Genomic DNA, 22,878 nt, shown 5'->3' with positions numbered 1-22,878 from the left:
TTTAATAAATGCTTTGTTTTTTCTTTTCTTTTTTGTAGAATGTATAGTTGGCTTTTCATTTGTATTCACATAAATAAAAAAATGCTATATTTGGTAATCATTTGTCTATCTTGTGCTTCTCCTCTCAGGACTTTTCAAAACCCAGCTCAGCATTTTGAAGCACATAATACAACTCAAACACTCACGTATTACACTTACGCTTATTACACCCTGTTATTGAGGTGGGTAAGGTATCACCTAGATTCACAGAATTTGATAGTATCTCACTTGTGTGCTGACAAAACTCGTAACGTCTACAAACAGCACAACCTGCTTATTTGATCCTATAATAACAACAAAACTTTAAGGGTATGTGGCTCACTCTTGAGCCAACAATGCTGGAAATTATTAATCTCTCATTAACCTCTGGATCTGTTCCTAAATGTTTCAAATCTGCAGTGATTAAACTACTACTTAAGAAATCTAATCTTGACCCTCGTGTATTGAAAAAATATAGGCCAATTTCAGATCTATCATTTTGCTCTAAAATTCCGGAAAAAGTGGTTTCACAACAGCTCGTGGACCATCTTACTGAGAATAATCTTTTTGAGCCATTGGAGTCTGCTTTCAGAAAATGTCATTCCACAGAGACAGCTCTCAATAAAGTGGTGAATGTAGGGAATTGTCTATTTTTTTTTCCCCCTTCTTTATATACTACTATCGTAGTATAATTACACAACTCTGGAAGAACGTTTGGCTTCTGTGAGTGGAGAAACTGGGAATCAGAGGCGATTTTAGACTTCCAGTTTTAGGGGTGCATAGCACATTTTTAAAATTTTTAAAATCTAGATGTCCAGAAGTACAATTTCCCATGATTTCAGAGTGAAAACATTGCTTGTAAAAGCTTCATTCATTGTCAAAATGATAAAAAATAAATAAAATTCTTGCATTCTGGTGCAGTTTATATAACAAATAATTTAATGGTAATTGCAATTTAGGAACAGGTCTGAAATATTCAGAGGCTGAGTAAAGTATATTATCCTTGTTTTTATATTAGTTTTATGAGCCTATAATTATTGAAGATTTTTTTTATTTCATCTTAACAGGTTATTATGTCATAGTACTTAGTACAGAACACTCACCCTGGTATCACTTTTCAATTACATTTAGACGGTTTATGCATTACTTAGATTGTGTTTTAGTTTTGGCCATTTATTTATTCTACAAACTGGTTGTCTTGGTTTCTCTGGCAGCACACACATCCACATTGTAAGTCAGAAAAATACAGTAGTTGCAGTTGTTATGATCAGTGAGGTTTAGTGCCGTGTGCATGAGGACCTGGTTTAGCACAGCTACAGCAGCACTCCACTATAAGGCTGGATGGAGAACAGATGGTATACTGCACATAAATGGGTTCAGGATAAGAAATGTATGAATATGAATTATTTATTGAATTAACAGCAAAGCATAGAAAGGACAGACAAGATCTAATGAAGTCCTTAAAAGTAAGAAAAATAAAAACGTGTGACTTAAAAGTCAGAATTCATACCAATAACACAAGTAAGACACCTCCGCAGTCTGATACACATATTCAATTTACCCTTAGCTTCACTTTCCATTCTTTGCTAATCTCAATGTCCATATCTACTATCACATAAGGTCTACAGAGTGCACAAACCTCACCTGAAGCTTTTTTGCTTTTGAAAAAAAAAAATGCTCTGATATCCATCACTGCACTGCAGGCTTGGTTTGCCACTTACTGCCAACAAATAAAAATACAAAATGAGTTTTATGATTTATGCCTTTTTAGCAGGAATTTAAATTATTCACTTCTTTGAATGCAAATGTTATAGGCCATGGTGTGGAGGCTGTATTGTGAAACTTTGTTCTACTAATTCAAGAACTATATGCATGCAGACAAATAATCAACAATGAGACAAAGATAAATAGTCTCAATAAAACACAGTAGTGAGTTTTTAAAAAATGACCAAAAAATTGATCAAATATAAGACTAAAAACACAAAACTAAGCTTCATGAGTTAAATGTAAAGGCAGTTTCTTTTAAAAGGTTGCAGTGATGACGAGCTCTGTTACATTTCTTTTATCATTCCATATTTGTACGACACAATATCTGATGGAAAACAGACCATGGTTAGTTTTATAGAAAGGACAGTGAAGATAATTATTCTGTTTCATGTGTTATGAATAAATCTGTAACTAATATGAACAACTTTCTAAATGCTAATGGTAAACAGGGATGTGTGTGGGTGTGAACGATGATGATCCAGGGCCTCCAGGTGGATAAATAGCCAGGTCACAATACATATTTCACTCTGTTGACTGAGAAGCAAAGATGCCAAAGGTTTACAGCGCTCAGCAGGCTTTGGATATGATCCTCAACCATGTCAACCCCTGTGACTCCGATGGAGAAGAAATAACCCTTGTGCTGAGTTCCGACTCTGAGATTTCTTCTGGTAAGATTTCCTATTTTCGTTTGCCGATTATGGCTGTTGTGTTTTAGGAAGAGACGCACTGCAAAAAGTACCATCTTGATAAGTTAAAATTGCTCAAAAAATATTATTTTATCTTAATTTGAGTAATTTTGACTTGTCAAGAAAAAACATGTTTGCCAATGGGGTAAGATATTTTGACTTAAATCAAGACAAAATGTCTTGATAAGATGTTTTTACTTAGGTTTTTATGAAAGTTTAAGTAAAAAATGTATTTTTTCAAGTAGCTGAGGGTTGGGTTTTTTTTTTTAATCTAAATTTATGTAAAAATATCTTTACCTATTGGCAGTTTTTCAAAAGTCAAAATTACTTAAAATAAGGTTAAAAAAAATCTGAACTTGAGCTATTTTGACTAATCAATATGCCACTTTTTGCAGCGTGGAAACAATCCTAAATTAGTACAAAGGAGGCATACTTGAGATGTTTTGGAATTATAATTCAAATAATATCTTTGTGTCAATTTCACATTATTTCAACATTTCACTAATCAAATCTTAAACATACACAGTAAAATTAACACTGACAGTGTACATATGGTCCTACTCTGGTCAGAGTGGGGCCATATGTTCACTGTCAGTGTTAATTTAACACTGGTGATTTTACTGCGTATGATCACCCTGTAGATGAGGAGATTTCGCAACCTCCAGAAAAGAGAGGTCGCATGGAGACACACGAGTGGCTGACAGAGACGGCAAAAGACGGCACAGTGTGGCGTGAAGAACAGATCGGAAGGCCTCTGCATCACAGCCCAATTGAATGTCATGCCACAGATGGAGAGCCAACTGCTTTGGCCAGAAGAAAGGTGTAGAGCCGCTTACAGAGTTTTCTCTGTTTTATCACTCTGGAAATGCTTTGGACCATTCAGGAGTGGACTGTCCAGCATGCACGCCAGACACAGCATGGAAACTGGTTCATGGCCCTCCCTGAACTAATGGCGTTCATTGCAATCCTCATCCTGCAAGGGATTGTCCACCTTCCAGCTGTGCATGACGGATGGTCAGCAACACTGGGAGTGCCCTTGATCAGCAAGATTATGGCTCGAAACCGCTTCCCGGACATCATGCAGCACCTACTCTTTGATTACAAGGACACACGCAGTGAACGAGTTGCAAATGACCGGTTTGCTGCAGTCTCTGACGTTTGGGGGTCTTTTGTTGCCAACTGCATCACTTCTTACAACCCAGGAAGGCACATCACCATAGATGAGCAACTTTTTCCAACTAAGACTCGTTGCTGTTTCCTGCAGTACATAGCAACAAAACCTGACAAGTTTGGCATAAAGTTCTGGGTGGCATGTGACCTGAAATCCAGGTATGTATGCAACATCATCCCATATCTTGGCAAAGACCCCAGTCGTCCCACGGGGGAAAACTATCGGAAAATGTGGTGATGAAGCTTATGGAACCATTTATGGACAAAGGAAGAACCGTTGCCACAGACAATTTTTTTTACCTCATTGTCACTAGCACAACGACTGCTCAGCCGGAAGACCACCCTCCTTGGCACAGTAAACAAGATTCACCGTGAGCTTCCAGACTCTGCCAAAAAAGACTTTGGACCACGAGGAATTCAGCACACAGGTGTTTTCAACCTCTGGTGCCACACTGACCGTTTATGCGCCCAAACGGAGAAAGACTGTCTGCATCCTCAGTAGCATGCACAGTGTGGTGGAGACTGTCACCGACTACAACAGCCTGAAATGCGGTGTGGATGTCATGGACCAGATGGTGCGAAAGTACACTGTACGTTCAGGAACACGGTGTTGGCTAGTCGCTGTGTTTTACAACCTGATTGACATTGCAGCACTGAATGCACATGTGCTTTATCGAGCATGCACTGGGGTCAAAGAGAGACGGGTGGACTTCTTGGTGAAGCTTGGAAGAGAGCTTGCACAGTCTCACATGGCAGCCAAGGAGGTAGATAAGGAAAACCTTCAGCAGCAACCACCCACACCTGACACAGGGAAAAGGGCATTGTGCCAGGTTAAGTGTTGCTGCAAGAATAATCATGCCACTAAGCGTTGTGTTTATTGTAACAAGTTCACATGTGGCAAATGCAGAAAGGAGATGTTGTGGTAGTGCCAGGTGTGTTCAGACCATCTGTAAGCAATAAATTTCACCAAGAATGCAAAAATAAACTGTGTCTACCTTCTACTAAGTGTTGTGTTTATTCAAGGATTCAATGAAATTTTATTGTCATATGCACAGAAGAACATGTTCCCTGCACAATGAAATGTGTCTACTGCATTTAACCCATCCTAATTGCCAGTAGGAGCAGAAGTCGCCATTAGGCGCCCAGGGACCAGCTCCAGATGTACATCCCTGCCTTGGTCAACAGCAGGGCTGAGCAAACCAACACCGACCCATAACAAACAACACACACACAACACACAACACATAGGCCGGCCCGGTACATAAAACATATATATAAAAGCAAAACACGAGGGAAAAGGAGAAAAAAAACCCTCATAGCCGCTGCATTACACAGCGGCAATGAGGAAAAAAAATCCCCATCAGCACAGAAAAACAATCACACAGACAAAAACAAGGACACAGGACGACAACCGAGATTTGAAAAGGTCCAGTTTATCAGAACACTCCGGAGGCAGCCTGTTTGGTGCCGTCAACGGCTTTGTCCGACAGTCCTGGAGGGGGGAGGAGCAGTCCTGAGCAGTCCTGAACACAGTCAACGTCAGAGTTGGAGAAGCTGAGGGGAGGGGGGAAGACCAGGGAGCGAGGCTTAAGTGTTGATCTTCTGAGGAGGTTTTATCACAGCGACCTTGAAGTGCAGCTGTATTTGGGGAAGCCAAATGAATAGCCAGATTAGCAGATGCCTGAAAGATTCCACAGTTCTGAGAACAGAGTGGCTCTCAATGCATCTGAATGTAGAATGTGGTCTTCACAGACGGTCAGAGCGGGTTTCCAGGGCTGCAATTCTGCTCGAGATGTTTCCAACGCGCGGTTAACCCCCACCGACTGCGCAGCCACTGCCTTCCCAATCGAATCAATCATGTAGGGCAGCCTGGAAGGACCAATCAAAGCTGCTTCCACTTTCTTGATTTTCCGGTAGACCAGCATAGTGCCCGCTCCACACATCAGAAAGCCGGTCACCACCAAGCCGAATATGTACACATCTTCGACGTCCTCCACAGAAAGCATGTAAAGGCACATGACCTGCCATCTCCTCCACGAGTCCATCACGTAACCCATCGCATGCGTCCTGGCAGGACAGGTTGGGTCCTCCGCCCCCGAATGTCTTGTAGAAAAAATAGTGTCAATTGCGTTCAGAGACCACTTTAACAGATCCATTTTTGTCGTTTTCCAGAACAGCAAAGCTGCAGCCTCACAGACAACACGCCACAGAAGCAGGAAAGATAAGGAGGGAGGGAGAAGAGAAAAGTGCGTCCGTCTCGGCCGAGTGCAAGCTGGCAAAAAAAAAAAAAATTATTGTAACAAGTTCACATGTGGCAAATGCAGAAAGGAGATGTGGCAGTGACAGGTGTGTTCAGACAATCTGTAAGCAACACATTTCACCAAGAATGCAAACATAAAGTGTGTCTACCTTCTACTAAGTGTTGTGTTTACTGTAACAAGTTCACATGTGGCAAATGCAGAAAGGAGATGTGGCAGTGACAGGTGTGTTCAGACAATCTGTAAGCAATACATTTCACCAAGAATGCAAACATACGAGGTCTGTCCATAAAGTATCGTACCTTTTTATTTTTTTTTAAACTATATGGATTTGATTCATATGTTTTCACGTCAGACAAGCTTGAACCCTTGTGCGCATGCATGAGTTTTTCCACGCCTGTCGGTGACGTCATTCGCCTGTGAACACGCCTTGAGGAAGGAGTGGTCCCGCCCCGTCGTCGGATTTTCATTTTCTGGAAATGGCGGAATGATTTGGGGGTTTTTTTCCATCAGACTTTTTTCAGAAGCTGTTAGAGACTGGCACCTGGAAACCATTCGAAAAATGTATCTGGCTTTCGGTGAAAATTTTACGGGCTTCACAGAGAATGGGGTCTAATAGACATGTTGATGGTTTGGAGGAAGTAACTAATGAAAATAACTCAGAACAATCGGAGAGAAAGAGTCTAATCAAATACCGGCATCACTGAAAGCAGCAAAAGAGAACGATATGTCTTTGGGATGGTTATGAGTAATTTTTTCTCTAATAGTTAAAATTTTATTAGCAAAGAAAGTCATGAAGTCATTACTAGTTAAAGTTAAAGGAATACTCGGCTCAATAGAGCTCTGACTTTGTCAGCCTGGCTACAGTGCTGAAAAGAAACCTGGGGTTGTTCTTATTTTCTTCAATTAGTGATGAGTAGTAAGATGTCCTAGCTTTACGGAGGGCTTTTTTATAGAGCAACAGACTCTTTTTCCAGGCTAAGTGAAGATCTTCTAAATTAGTGAGACGCCATTTCCTCTCCAACTTACGGGTTATCTGCTTTAAGCTGCGAGTTTGTGAATTATACCACGGAGTCAGGCACTTCTGATTTAAGGCTCTCTTTTTCAGAGGAGCTACAGCATCCAAAGTTGTCATCAATGAGGATATAAAACTATTGACGAGATAATCTATCTCACTCACAGAGTTTAGGTAGCTACTCTACCCTATGTTGGTATATGGCATTGGAGAACATAAAGAAGGAATCATATCCTTAAACCTAGTTACAGCGCTTTCTGAAAGACTTCTACTGTAATGAAACTTATTCCCCACTGCTGGGTAGTCCATCAGAGTAAATGTTAATGTTATTAAGAAATGATCAGACAGAAGGGAGTTTTCAGGGAATACTGTTAAGTCTTCTATTTCCATACCATAAGTCAGAACAAGATCTAAGATATGATTAAAGTGGTGGGTGGACTCATTTACTTTTTGAGCAAAGCCAATAGAGTCTAATAATAGATTAAATGCAGTGTTGAGGCTGTCATTCTCAGCATCTGTGTGGATGTTAAAATCGCCCACTATAATTATCTTATCTGAGCTAAGCACTAAGTCAGACAAAAGGTCTGAAAATTCACAGAGAAACTCACAGTAACGACCAGGTGGACGATAGATAATAACAAATAAAACTGGTTTTTGGGACTTCCAATTTGGATGGACAAGACTAAGAGTCAAGCTTTCAAATGAATTAAAGCTCTGTCTGGGTTTTTGATTAATTAATAAGCTGGAGTGGAAGATTGCTGCTAATCCTCCGCCTCGGCTCGTGCTATGAGCGTTCTGGCAGTTAGTGTGACTCGGGGGGTGTTGACTCATTTAAACTAACATATTCATCCTGCTGTAACCAGGTTTCTGTAAGGCAGAATAAATCAATATGTTGATCAATTATTATATCATTTACTAACAGGGACTTAGAAGAGAGAGATCTAATGTTTAATAGACCACATTTAACTGTTTTAGTCTGTGGTGCAGTTGAAGGTGCTATATTATTTTTTCTTTTTGAATTTTTATGCTTAAATAGATTTTTGCTGGTTATTGGTGGTCTGGGAGCAGGCACCGTCTCTATGGGGATGGGGTAATGAAGGGATGGCAGAGGGAGACAAGCTGCAGAGAGGTGTGTAAGACTACAACTCTGCTTCCTGGTCCCAACCCTGGATAGTCACGGTTTGGAGGGTTTAATAAAATTGGCAAGATTTCTAGAAATGAGAGCTGCTCCATCCAAAGTGGGATGGATGCCGTCTCTCCTAACAAGACCAGGTTTTCCCCAGAAGCTTTGCCAATTATCTATGAAGGCCACCTCATTTTTTGGACACCACTCAGACAGCCAGCAATTCAGGGAGAACATGCGGCTAAACATGTCACTCCCGGTCCGACTGGGGAGGGGCCCAGAGAAAACTACAGAGTCCGACATTGTTTTTGCAAAGTTACACACCGATTCAATGTTAATTTTAGGGACCTCTGATTGGTGTAACCGGGTGTCATTACTGCCGACGTGAATTACAATCTTACCAAATTTACGCTTAGCCTTAGCCAGCAGTTTCAAATTTCCTTCAATGTCGCCTGCTCTGGTCACCGGAGGACAATTGACTATGGTTGCTGGTGTCGCTAACTTCACATTTCTCAAAACAGAGTCGCCAATAACCAGAGTTTGATCCTCGGCGGGTGTGTCGTCGAGTGGGGAAAAACGGTTAGAGATGTGAACGGGTTGGCGGTGTACACGGGGCTTCTGTTTAGGACTACGCTTCCTCCTCACAGTCACCCAGTCGGCCTGCTTTCCCGGCTGCTCGGGATCTGCTGGAGGGGAACTAACGGCGGCTAAGCTACCTTGGTCCGCACCAACTACAGGGGCCTGGCTAGCTATAGGATTTTCCAAGGTGCGGAACTGAGTCTCCAGTTCGCCCAGCCTGGCCTCCAAAGCTACGAATAAGCTACACTTATTACAAGTACCATTACTGCTAAAGGAGGCTGAGGAATAACTAAACATTTCACACCGAGCAGAAAAGTGCGGGAGAGACAGGAGAAGCCGCCATGCTAAACCGGCTAAGAGCTAGTAGATGCGCTAAGCTAGCGGATTCCTAAAAACACACAAAGTGAATAATGTGTAAATAATTTAGAGGTGATTCAGCAGAGGGAGTGCTTTAGTTAAGGCACGTGAAGATTACACTGTGAAACAAATCGTTATCTAGTTAACTAGATCAATCTAACTGCGCAGATTAAACAGCTAACAGATACAGCAAAACACCGCTGTGCTCCGGAACAGGAAGTGATACAATACCGCAGTGAGAGCCATATATATGTATATATGTGTATATATATATATATATATATATGAACAGCTCTTTCTAAATCATAAGTATGAAAGAGTTGAGTTGACAAATATCTGAACATTTATTGAAAGAAATCAAGTGCAGCTCCTCCTGGACTACCGAGTCCAGCAGAGCGCCAAGGTTGTGGATTTTCTTCACCAGTGGCTGGGCCGAGTGGGGACGTGTGGAGGTCTCCTGTGTGATGACAGTCACAGTCAGTCGGGGATCAACCGAGCAGGATTAAACACCTTTTCTCATTCTCATGCCACACCACAGGCAGCCTCAAAGCCACAGCAACACCAACTTCACTGTTGCCATTGGTAACAAAAGGGTTACCATGGGAACTGGCAGATTCACCCAGACAGACACCCTCTCTACTTTTAAGATTAGGCTTAAAACTTTCCTTTTTGCTAAAGCTTATAGTTAGGGCTGGATCAGGTGACCCTGAACCATCCCTTAGTTATGCTGCTATAGACGTAGACTGCTGGGGGGTTCCCATGATGCATTGTTTCTTTCTCTTTTTGCTCTGTATGCACCACTCTGCATTTAATCGTTAGTGATCGATCTCTGCTCCCCTCCACAGCATGTCTTTTTCCTGGTTCTCTCCCTCAGCCCCAACCAGTCCCAGCAGAAGACTGCCCCTCCCTGAGCCTGGTTCTGCTGGAGGTTTCTTCCTGTTAAAAGGGAGTTTTTCCTTCCCACTGTAGCCAAGTGCTTGCTCACAGGGGGTCGTTTTGACCGTTGGGGTTTTACATAATTATTGTATGGCCTTGGGGCAACTGTTTGTTGTGATTTGGCGCTATATAAAAAAATTGATTGATTGATTGATTCATCATACAGTCTGGAAGGAAGCCCCTACCCTAAAAGGAAAAGTCTGCATCATCCTCACCATCTGTCATCATGCAAAGCAGATGTTCCAAATCACATCTGTGGTTAAAAGCAGTTTAAGAAATGACAGGTTGAAAGAATTATGAAACTTGTTGAGGAAAAGAAAGAATGCAACAAAAACCACCAGCAACCACAGTGATTTTTTTTTATTATTATTCATTCCATCACACATTTTCCCGTTGTGATCATTTTACCTCTGCCACAGAGGTTTGATGAGTGGATTTCTCAGCAGCATATCTCAACATGATATGAAAGGATATCGACTGAAACTGGATGGAGTGAGCCTCAGGTGAAGGTCAAGCTGATTCAGGCAGATCATTCTTTGTTATAGAATTTGTCAGAAGTTGGTTATGTTTTCACTGGCGCTTGTTGGCTTGTTCTGGATTTTAGTTCATTTCTAATGAAATAATACAGGTATTTAAAAAACTTTTTTTTAAATTCCATTTAAGAGTTACTATAGTTGAAGTACCTGTTGCACTTTGTCAGACAGATGCACTCTACTCAATGTCTCATTACTTTGTATTTTGGTGAAATAGCGCCCCCACAGGCACTACAGCATACTTAGAAGACAAATGAGAACTCCTGTGCCACAACTGAGGCATGCCCTCTCCAAGAGTCTTCTGGGTGATTCTTAGACTACGGGCACTTATGTCCTTTGATCATATTGTATGTAAAACAGAAAAGAGGGGAAATTTCACACTTTTATAGTTATCTTTACAATGAAAGTGTTTTAAGGAATTTGTTCTAGTAGTCTATGATGACTTTTTCACCTTTTTTCAGCATCATTATATGCAAATATTGCCGTTTTGTGCTTGTCCCACACCCAGACTTTTGATCTTCAGTGATAAAAATGAATGGTAAAAAAACGTTTTTTCGAATGTTTTAAAATATCTCTGAATAAAATATCAGTAAAATAATAAAAACATACTTGGGGTATTCAATGTCATACAACTGTTGTGATTTTTTTTTAAACAAAATGTAATTGTCCCACACTATTGCCGTAATTTCCACCACAACACTGTAATGTCCCTTTAAACAGTTTGTATGAAAGATTGTTTGGGTAGTTTCTATGGAGATATCAGTGACATCAGAGCACATGTATATAGCGCCAAATCACAACAGCAGTTGCCCCAAGGTGCTTTATATTGTAAGGCAATGGTGTGGTGGAAATTACATTTACAAGGCCAATAGTGCCGGTAGTTAAAGAATCACCCTTCTACTTTGTTTGATTTATCAAGGAATCACAGTATAGGCCCTGTCTTGACAGCCTACAGGGGGCAGTCTAAAGCATGACTCTATAACCCACGTAGCCGGGTGTGTTTGACGCTCTGCAATATGAGAAAATATGAGAGAAAAATACTACTATAATCATATCTATCTATCATTTATTTTGTGGCGTGCACTTCGCTTTGCTCTAAGTTTATGTGGTGGATAAATCAAGCGCATCAACCACATGCATTTGCTCCTCTCTATAACGCTCTGTGCAATGCTCCAGTAAAGCCTTCAATGACAGACTTTATAATATATATATATATATATATATATATATATATATATATATATATATCCCACACTTTTTTAAGAGGTGGCTGTTGACACAACCACTGTGAAACATTCAGTAAATAAGTTTTTTTTTTTTAGCCCCTCAAGCACTCATGTTGTGTCCCTAGAGCAAAGAGACAATGTGTGCATTCCATGCATGTGTTTTGGAGGCAGGGCCTTGTAGGGAGGCCTGCAGGAAGTTACGAAAAGATTAATCCAGGTTTTGAGTATATTTCTTATTGTTACATGGGAAACAAGGTACCAGTAGATTCAGTAGATTCTCACAAATCCAACAAGACCAAGCACTGGGCTATTAGTAAAAAAAAAAAAAGTAGAAAAGGGGGTGTTCACAATAATAGTAGCATCTACTGTTGAACGCTACAAACTCAAAACTGTTATGTTCAAACTGCTTTTTTAGCAATCCTGTGAATCACTAAACTAGTATTTAGTTGTATAACCACAGTTTTTCATGATTTCTTCACATCTGCGAGGCATTAATTTTGTTGGTTTGGAACCAAGATTTTGCTCCTTTACTAGTGTGCTTGGGGTCATTGTCTTGTTGAAACACCCATTTCAAGGGCATGTCCTCTTCAGCATAAGGCAACATGACCTCTTCAAGTATTCTGACATATCCAAACTGATCCATGATACCTGGTATGTGATATATAGGCCCAAAACCATAGTAGGAGAAACATGCTTGATGTTGACATGTCCTGGACTTATGTCCTTTTTTAACTGTGATGAGAGAGTCTGAGGAGAGAAAGGAACTAACTGCCTGCAGACAATTTTTTTTTCTTTTCTTTCCTCCTTTGACCGCGTGCGCATACGCGAACGATCCCTCAAGCAAATGTGGAGATGTCTGGAGTTCTACTTGATGTTGACATGTCCTGTCTCAGGACTTATGTCCTTTTTTTTTAATTGTGATGTGAGAGTTTGAGCAGAGAACAAGGAACTAATGCCTGCAGCCAGACTTTTTTCTTTTAATTGTTCTGATGTGCATGTGAGAAGAACGTCCATGAGTGGACTCGAGCTGTCCGGACTTTTTTATTGGATATTTCTGGCAATCAGTCTGCATTTTTTTTCGGTGGTCTTTTTTTTTTTCAGCGTGTAGTTTTTACTGCATTAAGTACACGGTATAAAACAATCCTGCGTGATTTATACTGCGGGAACAATGGAACACAGCAGGAATCATAAACTGGCTTCCGAGTCACACCGGGTAATGCCTATTTGCCCCGAGTTACGCCTCTTTGCCCCGACTTGCGCTGGAACCACTTCCTTTCTGCGTCGAGCACAGGACGCCAAAAAAATGAATAATGTACACCGTATGAATGTACACCGTAGGTGTGAGTGAGTATTTGAGTGACCCTTACCAAAAAATAGTACTGATAAGTATATAAAAAGTAAACTAGAAGTATACTTGAAACATACTTGCATATACTACTTTTTGGTAAGGGGAGTTTGCTTGTCTGAATGTCACCCTGCAGCAGCCTGTCCAGGGTGAACCCTGTATACTGTTGGGATAGGCTCTAGTCTCCCCCCGACCCCACCAGAATATAAAATTGATGATACTGAAAATATATTGAAAGAATTTCCCCCGATAAAATGTAGTTAAAACACTTCAGTAAATACATGTTTCAAATGTCAGGTTTTTGTTTTGTTGTTGCTATAATCAAGTATGAGTAAATCACTTTTGAGTATATAATTTAAAATGTATTAGGAAATAGGCCTTTCGATGTATATATGTTATATGAGCGAAACACGCAGCAGCGCAATGCTCGCTCATGGTACAGGGAGTCCCAAACAGGAAGTGCAAAATTTTGAGTCCAGAGTGAAAGAGGAAATGTTAAATATTGAACACTTCCTGGATTGACAGATGAGATCTTGTGGAATCTTGCGGAAACTCTGTAGCAAGTTCATACTGAAACAGGAAGTGCCAAATTTTGAGTCCAAAGTGAAACAGGAAATGTCAAATGTTGAACACTTCCTGGCATGGGTTTAACTGGGTTGCACTGGACTTCCCTGAAACCTGATTGGACATCCCAGGTGCCACCCGATGATTGACATGTCACGGCACCACACGTCTGGTTGAAAAGAGCCATTTTGACTGCTGAGTTCCTCCTCTACAGTAGTCGGTGCTGTGTTCCACAAAAAAGTTGTAATCCACCTTAGCAGAAGAAGAAAACGTCTGAACCACAGACTCCTAGTTATATTGGTGATTAACAGCCGTTTTCTAATGTCTAAAATGATCTTTTTTAAACTCAAATTGATAGCAAATCTCTACAACTTGGTATAAATTTAAATATAAAATACAGCTTCCTGATGGAGTGGTGTAGGAGGTTTTTCTTAAAAAGAAGACCTGAAAGTTCTGCTAATGTGGCCATATTGTGCAGCTCTACTATGAAGTAGCTGAAAAGTTGGAATATGAATTTATATCAACATAAAAAAATGCTTAATGGCAGGGGGGTAGGGTTAGATTTTTAGCCATGCATATGCTCCTCATAAGCATTTACTGAAAAAAAAAAGTCTGAAGGACCTAAATTACATGGTGAGGACTCTTCCAGGCATGTAAGATGCAATTTAAGGAAATGTTTAAAATGGCGGTGATTAAGAGGACCGTAGTTGGGGGGACTGGGGAGCGAAGCTCCCAAGAAGCTGAAGATTTTTAGCCATGCCAATGCTATCCAGAAGCATTTACTGAAAAAAAGTCTGAAGGACCTAAATGACATGTTGAGATGCTGAAGAGCTTCGCTTATTCATGTCTGTTACATATACATATTATAGAAAATGTATTTAATTGAATTTACAGAAAATGTACTATATCATAATATATAACCTTACTGGGAGGTGAGATGATTTATATAGAGACATGAGGTTCTGCTCGTATCGCCCAGCCCTAGTTTGTATCATTGGTGCGTCTGCACTCGACAAAATGACACAAATGTTCCAAGTGAGAGTGTGCACTCTGAGTGACTGATCATCTTTTAATGAATCAATGCATTAGAAGAGAAATGAAAGTGACAAAATCACACAAATGAAGTCAAAGGGACATACAGCAGAACCTGTATATAAAGAGTTTGACGTGGAGATGGACCACCAAAGCTGTCAGTGATGAGTGGGAGTGTGGTAGCAACACTGCACTGATTACAATTTAAATTTCCATGGCTTCTGGTTTCCCTTTTTGAATAACACAAAAACTACCACCACCTACTGATATGGAGAGTTTATGCATGGGCTTAACACATGCCACATGCCAGATGCCAGACTGAGAGGAATGCCAGATGACCGCTGCCTGTGGTGCTGACGCCTACATGGACGTATGTGCTTTGTATTATTATGTTATTTGATTTCCTGTTTTCTGTTTCTTCAGCTTTGTAAAACTTTGCAAAACCTTGTAACTGTTAGAATGGCCTAAGCAGTGGGTCGTCGCTTTGAGTCTGGCTACTTGAGGTATCTTCCTCAATATCATCAGAGGGAGTTTTTCCTTACCACTGTCGCCTGTGTGCTCGCTCTAGGGGTTGGTAAGGTTAGAGCTTACTTATGTGAAGAGAACAGGAGCACGATAAGAGAAGGCTCTGTGGCCTGCAAACTTTTTATTCACCCTAGGGACACAAAGATTGTGCTTAAGGTGCCAGTGCAGGTGGAGCATGTCCATCCCCACTATGTTATTTACATGACACATAATCTGAATACAGCGTAAGTCACAGGGTGACAAGTGGTTTCATTTAGTCTCTTAAATAATTATGGGTGTGTTTAGGGCATACAGTGATTTAAACCAATCAGAGTATCATTTGGTGTTTAATCAATGTGGGTTTGGGGTGTGAAAGTGACACTTTCTTTTCCCTCTGCGCTGCTGTGCACCTGATGCAGGACAAGACCTCTTAAGTGCCAAAAGTTGTTTTGCTTGAGCTACTTTCATTTTCAAAGTGATGATGGGACACACTGTTAGCACCGCGGGTTTATACACTCGTATCGGTATTACATCAGTGGACATACTATGTAGTCCCTTCACACCTCACATCCAGACAAGATAAATACCAAAAAAGAATCAACTAAATGTGGCAAATATGAAAGAAATGGTCAAGCTAATCTTTTCAAGGTAAGCCACAATTTTGGAAAAAAGTGCTGCTCGTTACTGAGGCGCTCCGTGTGCGATTACTAACAAACATTAGTGAGTTAATACTCAATTTTTCTTGACATGCCATCAAAATTTCTGAATTACATATTGTCTCAAGTCTTGTTTCATTTTAAATGAAATAAGTGAAAAACAAAATTCATGATGACTTGGTGGTTCATAACCTCCAGGTCAGTCAGATCAAATGTATCCACTGTCATGATTCAGACATCGCGTACGGTTAAAACGCTGCTTAAACATACAGTCCAAATTTCATTCAAAGTACTTCTGACATGCACAGACTGAAACAGTATCAGATTACCAATTACAATCCAACAAATGTTTACTTCTGGAAATATACACTAGAAATATTTGAATATATTTGCACAAGAGGAATAGAAAAGTGTAAACAAAGTCTGCATGACCAGATAAAAGAAAGACATTTGCACGTGTTTCTAGTCAAGCAGGGAGGGCTCTGAAGGACGAAGGACTGTGGGTCTGTTGGGAGCAGCTGGGGGTCGTCTGCTGCAGGGAGACAGGGGGCGGTATTGGGGAGGGGTGGGGAAGAAGAAACATGCAAAGCAAATCATCAGATGAACGTGCATCAGTGTTTCCCAACATCAGCCGCTCCACCGCCAGACAAGCTAGAACATACAACCACCAGCACCTAACCACCACCCGCAATGGTGAACATCAAAGCAAATGATGAAATATATTGTCCCATGTGCATGCTTCCATACCTGGGGATGCCCGGTGGCAGAGTAGGGGGCACACGGACAGGCCTGGAAGGGATCAGAGGAGGAGCAGCACCAGAAACGGGGTCGATTCCATAAACCGCTTGGGCCGGTGGAAGGCCAGGGCGAGAAGGAACAGGTGGCCCTCCAAAAGCTGGTGAAGGGTTGAGAGGGGTTGTTGAACCTGGGGCAGGACCCCTAACTGCTGGTGGGCGAGTAGGAGGGGGCACTGTTGCTGAGGCAGGGCGAGACCCTGGGGGCGGACTTAGACACAAAAACAAGAGTGTTATCCGGACACAGGTTAGAGTTCAGAAGGACACTTAAAACTCGACAGCTTCAGAGTTTTTACAAAACTGTCAGCAGAAAAAAAAATAAAATAAAAAAATAAAAAAAAATCACTGAATGACAAACACAATCTAATTACGAGGACATTAAAATTATACAATTAGTTGCATTTTTAGCATCAAGAATTTTTATTTCTCAAAAATATATTAATTCAGGAATAAAAGACATGAATACTATAATGTTGTCTATATTAGAGCCCAACTTATGGCAGGTAACATCTGTTGTGTTATGTAATTGGTTGGCTACACATTTGAGGCATGATGCGGTTGCCGGAAAGTGAAGTAACAGAACACTACACTCCTGGTAGTCATCACTACGGATGGGAGAAATGATATGAGACTTTCATGAACGTCTTATTTTGCCACTATCATCTTCTTTGTCTTTCGGCTGTTCCCGTTAGGGGTCGCTATCTCACCCTGTCTCTTCATTGGCTTCCTGTTAATTCTAGAACAGAATTTAAAATTCTTTTTCTTACTTATAAGGTTTTGAATAATCAGGTCCCATCTTATCTTAGGGACCTCATAGTACCATATCACCCCAACAGAGCACTTCGCTCTCAGACTGCAGACTTACTTGTAGTTCCTAGGGTTTTTAAGAGTAGAATGGGAGGCAGAGCCTTCAGCTTTCAGGCTCCTCTCCTGTGGAACCAGCTCCCAATTCGGATCAGGGAGACAGACACCCTCTCTACTTTTAAGATTAGGGTTAAAACTTTCCTTTTTGCTAAAGCTTATAATTAGGGCTGAATCAGGTGACCCTGAACCATCCCTTAGTTATGCTGCTATAGACGTAGACTGCTGGGGGGTTCCCATGATGCACTGAGTGTTTCTTTCTCTTTTTGCTCTGTATGCACCACTCTGCATTTAATCATTAGTGATTGATCTCTGCACCCCTCCACAGCATGTCTTTTTCCTGGTTCTCTCCCTCAGCCCCAACCAGTCCCAGCAGAGGACTGCCCCTCCCTGAGCCTGGTTCTGCTGGAGGTTTCTTCCTGTTAAAAGGGAGTTTTTCCTTCCCACTGTTGCTAAGTGCTTGCTCACAGGGGGTCGTTTTGACCGTTGGGGTTTTTCCGTAATTATTGTATGGCCTTGCCTTACAATATAAAGCACCTTGGGGCAACTGTTTGTTGTGATTTGGCGCTATATAAAAAATTGATTGATTGATTGATTAGTTGAAACGTTATTGTACAGAGTTTAGGTAGCTACTCTGCACTGTGTTGGTATATGGCATTAGAGAACATAAAGAAGGAATCATATCCTTAAACCTAGTTACAGCGCTTTCTGAAAGACTTCTAGTGTAATGAAACTTATTCCCCACTGCTGGGTAGTCCATCAGAGTAAATGTAAATGTTATTAAGAAATGATCAGACAGAAGGGAGTTTTCAGGGAATACTGTTAAGTCTTCTATTTCCATACCATAAGTCAGAACAAGATCTAAGATATGATTAAAGTGGTGGGTGGACTCATTTACTTTTTGAGCAAAGCCAATAGAGTCTAATAATAGATTAAATGCAGTGTTGAGGCTGTCATTCTCAGCATCTGTGTGGATGTTAAAATCGCCCACTATAATTATCTTATCTGAGCTAAGCACTAAGTCAGACAAAAGGTCTGAAAATTCACAGAGAAACTCACAGTAACGACCAGGTGGACGATAGATAATAACAAATAAAACTGGTTTTTGGGACTTCCAATTTGGATGGACAAGACTAAGAGTCAAGCTTTCAAATGAATTAAAGCTCTGTCTGGGTTTTTGATTAATTAATAAGCTGGAATGGAAGATTGCTGCTAATCCTCCGCCCCGGCCCGTGCTACGAGCATTCTGACAGTGTGACTCGGGGGTGTTGACTCATTTAAACTAACATATTCATCCTGCTGTAACCAGGTTTCTGTAAGGCAGAATAAATCAATATGTTGATCAATTATTATATCATTTACCAACAGGGACTTAGAAGAGAGAGACCTAATGTTTAATAGACCACATTTAACTGTTTTAGTCTGTGGTGCAGTTGAAGGTGCTATATTATTTTTTCTTTTTGAATTTTTATGCTTAAATAGATTTTTGCTGGTTATTGGTAGTCTGGGAGCAGGCACCGTCTCTACGGGGATGGGGTAATGAGGGGATGGCAGGGGGAGAGAAGCTGCAGAGAGGTGTGTAAGACTACAACTCTGCTTCCTGGTCCCAACCCTGGATAGTCACGGTTTGGAGGATTTAAGAAAATTGGCCAGATTTCTAGAAATGAGAGCTGCTCCATCCAAAGTGGGATGGATGCCGTCTCTCCTAACAAGACCAGGTTTTCCCCAGAAGCTTTGCCAATTATCTATGAAGCCCACCTCATTTTTTGGACACCACTCAGACAGCCAGCAATTCAAGGAGAACATGCGGCTAAACATGTCACTCCCGGTCCGATTGGGGAGGGGCCCAGAGAAAACTACAGAGTCCGACATTGTTTTTGCAAAGTTACACACCGATTCAATGTTAATTTTAGTGACCTCCGATTGGCGTAACCGGGTGTCATTACTGCCGACGTGAATTACAATCTTACCAAATTTACGCTTAGCCTTAGCCAGCAGTTTCAAATTTCCTTCAATGTCGCCTGCTCTGGCCCCCGGAAGACAATTGACTATGGTTGCTGGTGTCACTAACTTCACATTTCTCAAAACAGAGTCGCCAATAACCAGAGTTTGATCCTTGGCGGGTGTGTCGTCGAGTGGGGAAAAACGGTTAGAAATGTGAACGGGTTGGCGGTGTACACGGGGCTTCTGTTTAGGGCTACGCTTCCTCCTCACAGTCACCCAGTCGGCCTGCTTTCCCGGCTGCTCGGGATCTGCCAGGGGGTAACTAACGGCGGCTAAGCTACCTTGGTCCGCACCGACTACAGGGGCCTGGCTAGCTGTAGAATTTTGCACGGTGCGGAGCCGAGTCTCCAATTCGCCCAGCCTGGCCTCCAAAGCTACGAATAAGCTACACTTATTACAAGTACCGTTACTGCTAAAGGAGGCCGAGGAATAACTAAACATTTCACACCCAGAGCAGAAAAGTGCGGGAGAGACAGGAGAAGCCGCCATGCTAAATCAGCTAAGAGCTAGTAGCTACGCTAAGCTAGCGGATTCCTAAAAACACGCAAAGTGAATAATGTGTAAATAATTTAGAGGTGATCGTTCAGACTGGGGCAGCGCTCAGACTGTGGAAAATGTCTGCAGTCTTTTTTTTTTTTTTTTCTCTATGTATTTACACGTTTATTGCTACACAAGCATTTTGTAAAAGGTAATCAAAATGAGCAGACTTTTAAAAGTATAACAGGTGTCTAGACGAGATGAGAGCCACCGCGCAACAGTTCTATCTACCTCGGACTTCACAGTTTTTTTTATTGAGAAAAACAAAAAGTTACACAGAGGTCTTATAGAGGATAACATACAACAACAAAAAGAACATACTCAATAACAGGTTAATTAAAAAAACAGATCAAGACTAGGAAGAATTATTTAAAAAGTAAATAAAATTTCCAAAGGTATACACATCATGCAAATGTACACAGACAGCAAACTGGAGCAAGGACAGAAACATACAGATATACAGTCCTCTACAGCCGGAAGGCAGGGGTACGGCTCGGAAGACACACAACACGAGCTCTTTCAATTTTCACGCGAATTTCTCCTAAATAAATGGAAATTTGATGAATACATGAAAATCATCTACAGAATGTGCCGCCCATGACGTGTTGAAATAGATTCGTTGAAGTAGAATCAAAAAGCCTGCACTAGCATTACTCTGTGCCACCAGCAGGTGGCAGTGCATTTTCCCTTTCTCTGTTATTTTCAGAAAAAAAGAACAGATTGTTGCATTGTTTAATGATGTTCAAGTTGTTCTGCTGTTGTTCAGATGTTATTTCCAAAAAATTTATGTTTGAACTTTACCTGAAAATAATTGTTTTTCCAAAAATTCTTTTACTGTCTAACATCATACATCATGCACTCAAGGACGTGCACAGATTTTAAGAATGACAGTTAGAAAAGAGTAGTCTTCAATATCTTTAATCTTTCATGCAAATAAAAAAGTTTTTGACAAGCACAGTTCCTGCAAGAATCTAATCTGGGCGCGCCGCTTCCTCCCACTTCCAAAGACATGCCGGTCCAGTGAACTGGTGACTCGAAAGTGATTGTAAGTGTGAGTGAGTGTGCATGTGTTTGCCTGTCTATATGTGTGTGTCGGCCCTGCAAAACACTGGTGGCCAAATCCAAGGTGTCCCCTGTCTCTCACCCACTACCTGCTGGGATAGGCTCCTCCCCCTGTGACACTTGGAGTAACCAGATTAAGGAGGTTCAGATGGATGTTGCGATCATGATATTATAAATTCCTGAAGGGGCTTAAAATTCCCAAAATTGTGTCGCTGTCCAAATACTTGTGGCCCTGACTATAAGGTCCCCATTTTGAACTTCGAAGAAGGAGCCGCTCCTCAGATAGAGCTAAGACATTTTAATGCTTAGCCAGTGTGGGTCGATGTATTTTCTCTTTAGTCTTAAGTAGTTTCTTTGAGCAACATAACGTACCGTTTACAATACCGTCGGTACGGTCAAAGATATCTCTCTTGACAGTTACCCCAATAATTGCACCTGGTGTGTAGTTCATATGAATTATGTGCAAATGTGAAAAATGCTCTAAGTCACTGTGGTTAGTCTTAGCATTTGACTAAAAGGCTAATAGGTAGCGCTAGCCCAGTGATCCATAGCTGCAGTACAAGGTGGCAGCAAGGTGGCCCCACCATACAACAGCTGCTTTACTTTGTGTAATCATTAGGTTTTTCCTCGATATGTTAACAAATGGTGTTGGTGAAGGTCATGTTGTCTAATGTGCATTACCTTGGTTCCTTGACTATCCAGGTGTCATCTACTGGTGGGGGCACTGGTGTGGAGACAGTGGTGGTGCTAATGTCTCCTATGATGACCAGAGCCTCTTGCAGAGCGTGGTACATCCTCAGCATCTCATCCCTCCTCTGGGCCTGTTCTGCAGACTCCTCCATCAGGCTGCCCTGGTCCCCGGCTGAGTACAGGTAGGCCAGCAGCTCCGAGTGGATGAAGTCCTTCGCCTGGAGAGGAAAAAACACAGGATGGATGGAGAACAAACAGGAAGCAAACAGTCACTCATGTGACAGAAAAAAAATAAACAGTCTGTGACTCAATCCATCAGAAACAACAACGAGCTCACATCTAATATCTTAAAGCTTTTTAAAATTTTCTTAACCAAAGAACAATCTTTCTTGACAGTTGAACAACTGAAAAAATAAATAAATAAATAATAAATAACTGTAAGAGTTGTTATGTTTTCAATGTAATGTCTACCAGCTGGACCACTGCTGAATACACTCACTATTATCTTCTGGAGATGGGAAAACACCCTACACATCTGTGACGTCTAGCAGAACAACAGAAGGAAAAAGCAGGAGACCTACACTGTTGATCATGAGGTGCATGATGGTCTTGGGCATTAAGTCTCTGATGGATTTGTTGACGATGCTGATGTAGGAGTCCACAAGGTTGCGAATGGTCTCAACCTGTCGCTCCAGCTGAGGGTCCATGGACACTGTGTCTCCAGGATTCATTGCATCTTCGCTCTCAGGCTGAAAGCGGGAGGCCAGTGTGAAGGGTGGGGGTGGGGGGTCAGGTTGACAGAGGCAGGGTCACATCATCAGGTCTGTTTATATGTGGGGAAACATTTCAAGAAAAATACTTTTTTTCCCCCCCTTTAAAATTAAAGCTAAAGCTTTGACACATTTGTTTTGTGCTGTTTTTGTATCAAGTCCTCACCAAGATAACATGACATAATGCAGTTTGAAATAAATCCCATTCTATTGATATGAACAAAATTTGAACAATGTGTTACTTTGATAAATAAGACAGATTATATATACATACACATATACATATATATATATACATACACATATACATATATATATATACATACACATATACATATATATATATACATATACATATATATATATATACATACATATATATATATATACA

At 41.1% G+C, this 22,878-nt stretch overlaps 1 protein-coding gene across 5 annotated transcripts in view; it reads right to left on the bottom strand.

Moving 5' to 3' along the window:
• Nucleotides 1–9,281: 9,281 nt before the first annotated feature.
• The window catches only part of LOC117525655 (dynamin-2-like), a 138,618-nt gene continuing 125,021 nt past the window's right edge, over nucleotides 9,282–22,878 (bottom strand). For 2 of the 5 annotated variants that reach the window (XM_034187569.1, XM_034187567.1), the window contains exons 17-20: nucleotides 22,299–22,466; nucleotides 21,709–21,935; nucleotides 16,517–16,774; nucleotides 15,364–16,298 (exon numbers count right to left, since the gene is read on the bottom strand). In XM_034187569.1, coding sequence (XP_034043460.1) covers nucleotides 16,232–16,298; nucleotides 16,517–16,774; nucleotides 21,709–21,935; nucleotides 22,299–22,466 — 720 coding nt within the window. In that variant the 3' untranslated portion in view covers nucleotides 15,364–16,231. Of the gene's footprint in view, nucleotides 9,431–15,363; nucleotides 16,302–16,516; nucleotides 16,775–21,708; nucleotides 21,936–22,298; nucleotides 22,467–22,878 lie in introns of those variants that run through there. The other 3 variants (XM_034187566.1, XM_034187565.1, XM_034187568.1) reach the window with 2 other exon arrangements.

This window comes from Thalassophryne amazonica, chromosome 15 (genome assembly GCF_902500255.1).
Source record: "Thalassophryne amazonica chromosome 15, fThaAma1.1, whole genome shotgun sequence".
Taxonomy (NCBI): domain Eukaryota; kingdom Metazoa; phylum Chordata; class Actinopteri; order Batrachoidiformes; family Batrachoididae; genus Thalassophryne; species Thalassophryne amazonica.
Note: the sequence above shows the minus strand (reverse complement) of the source record. Positions and strands in the feature narration are given on the sequence as shown.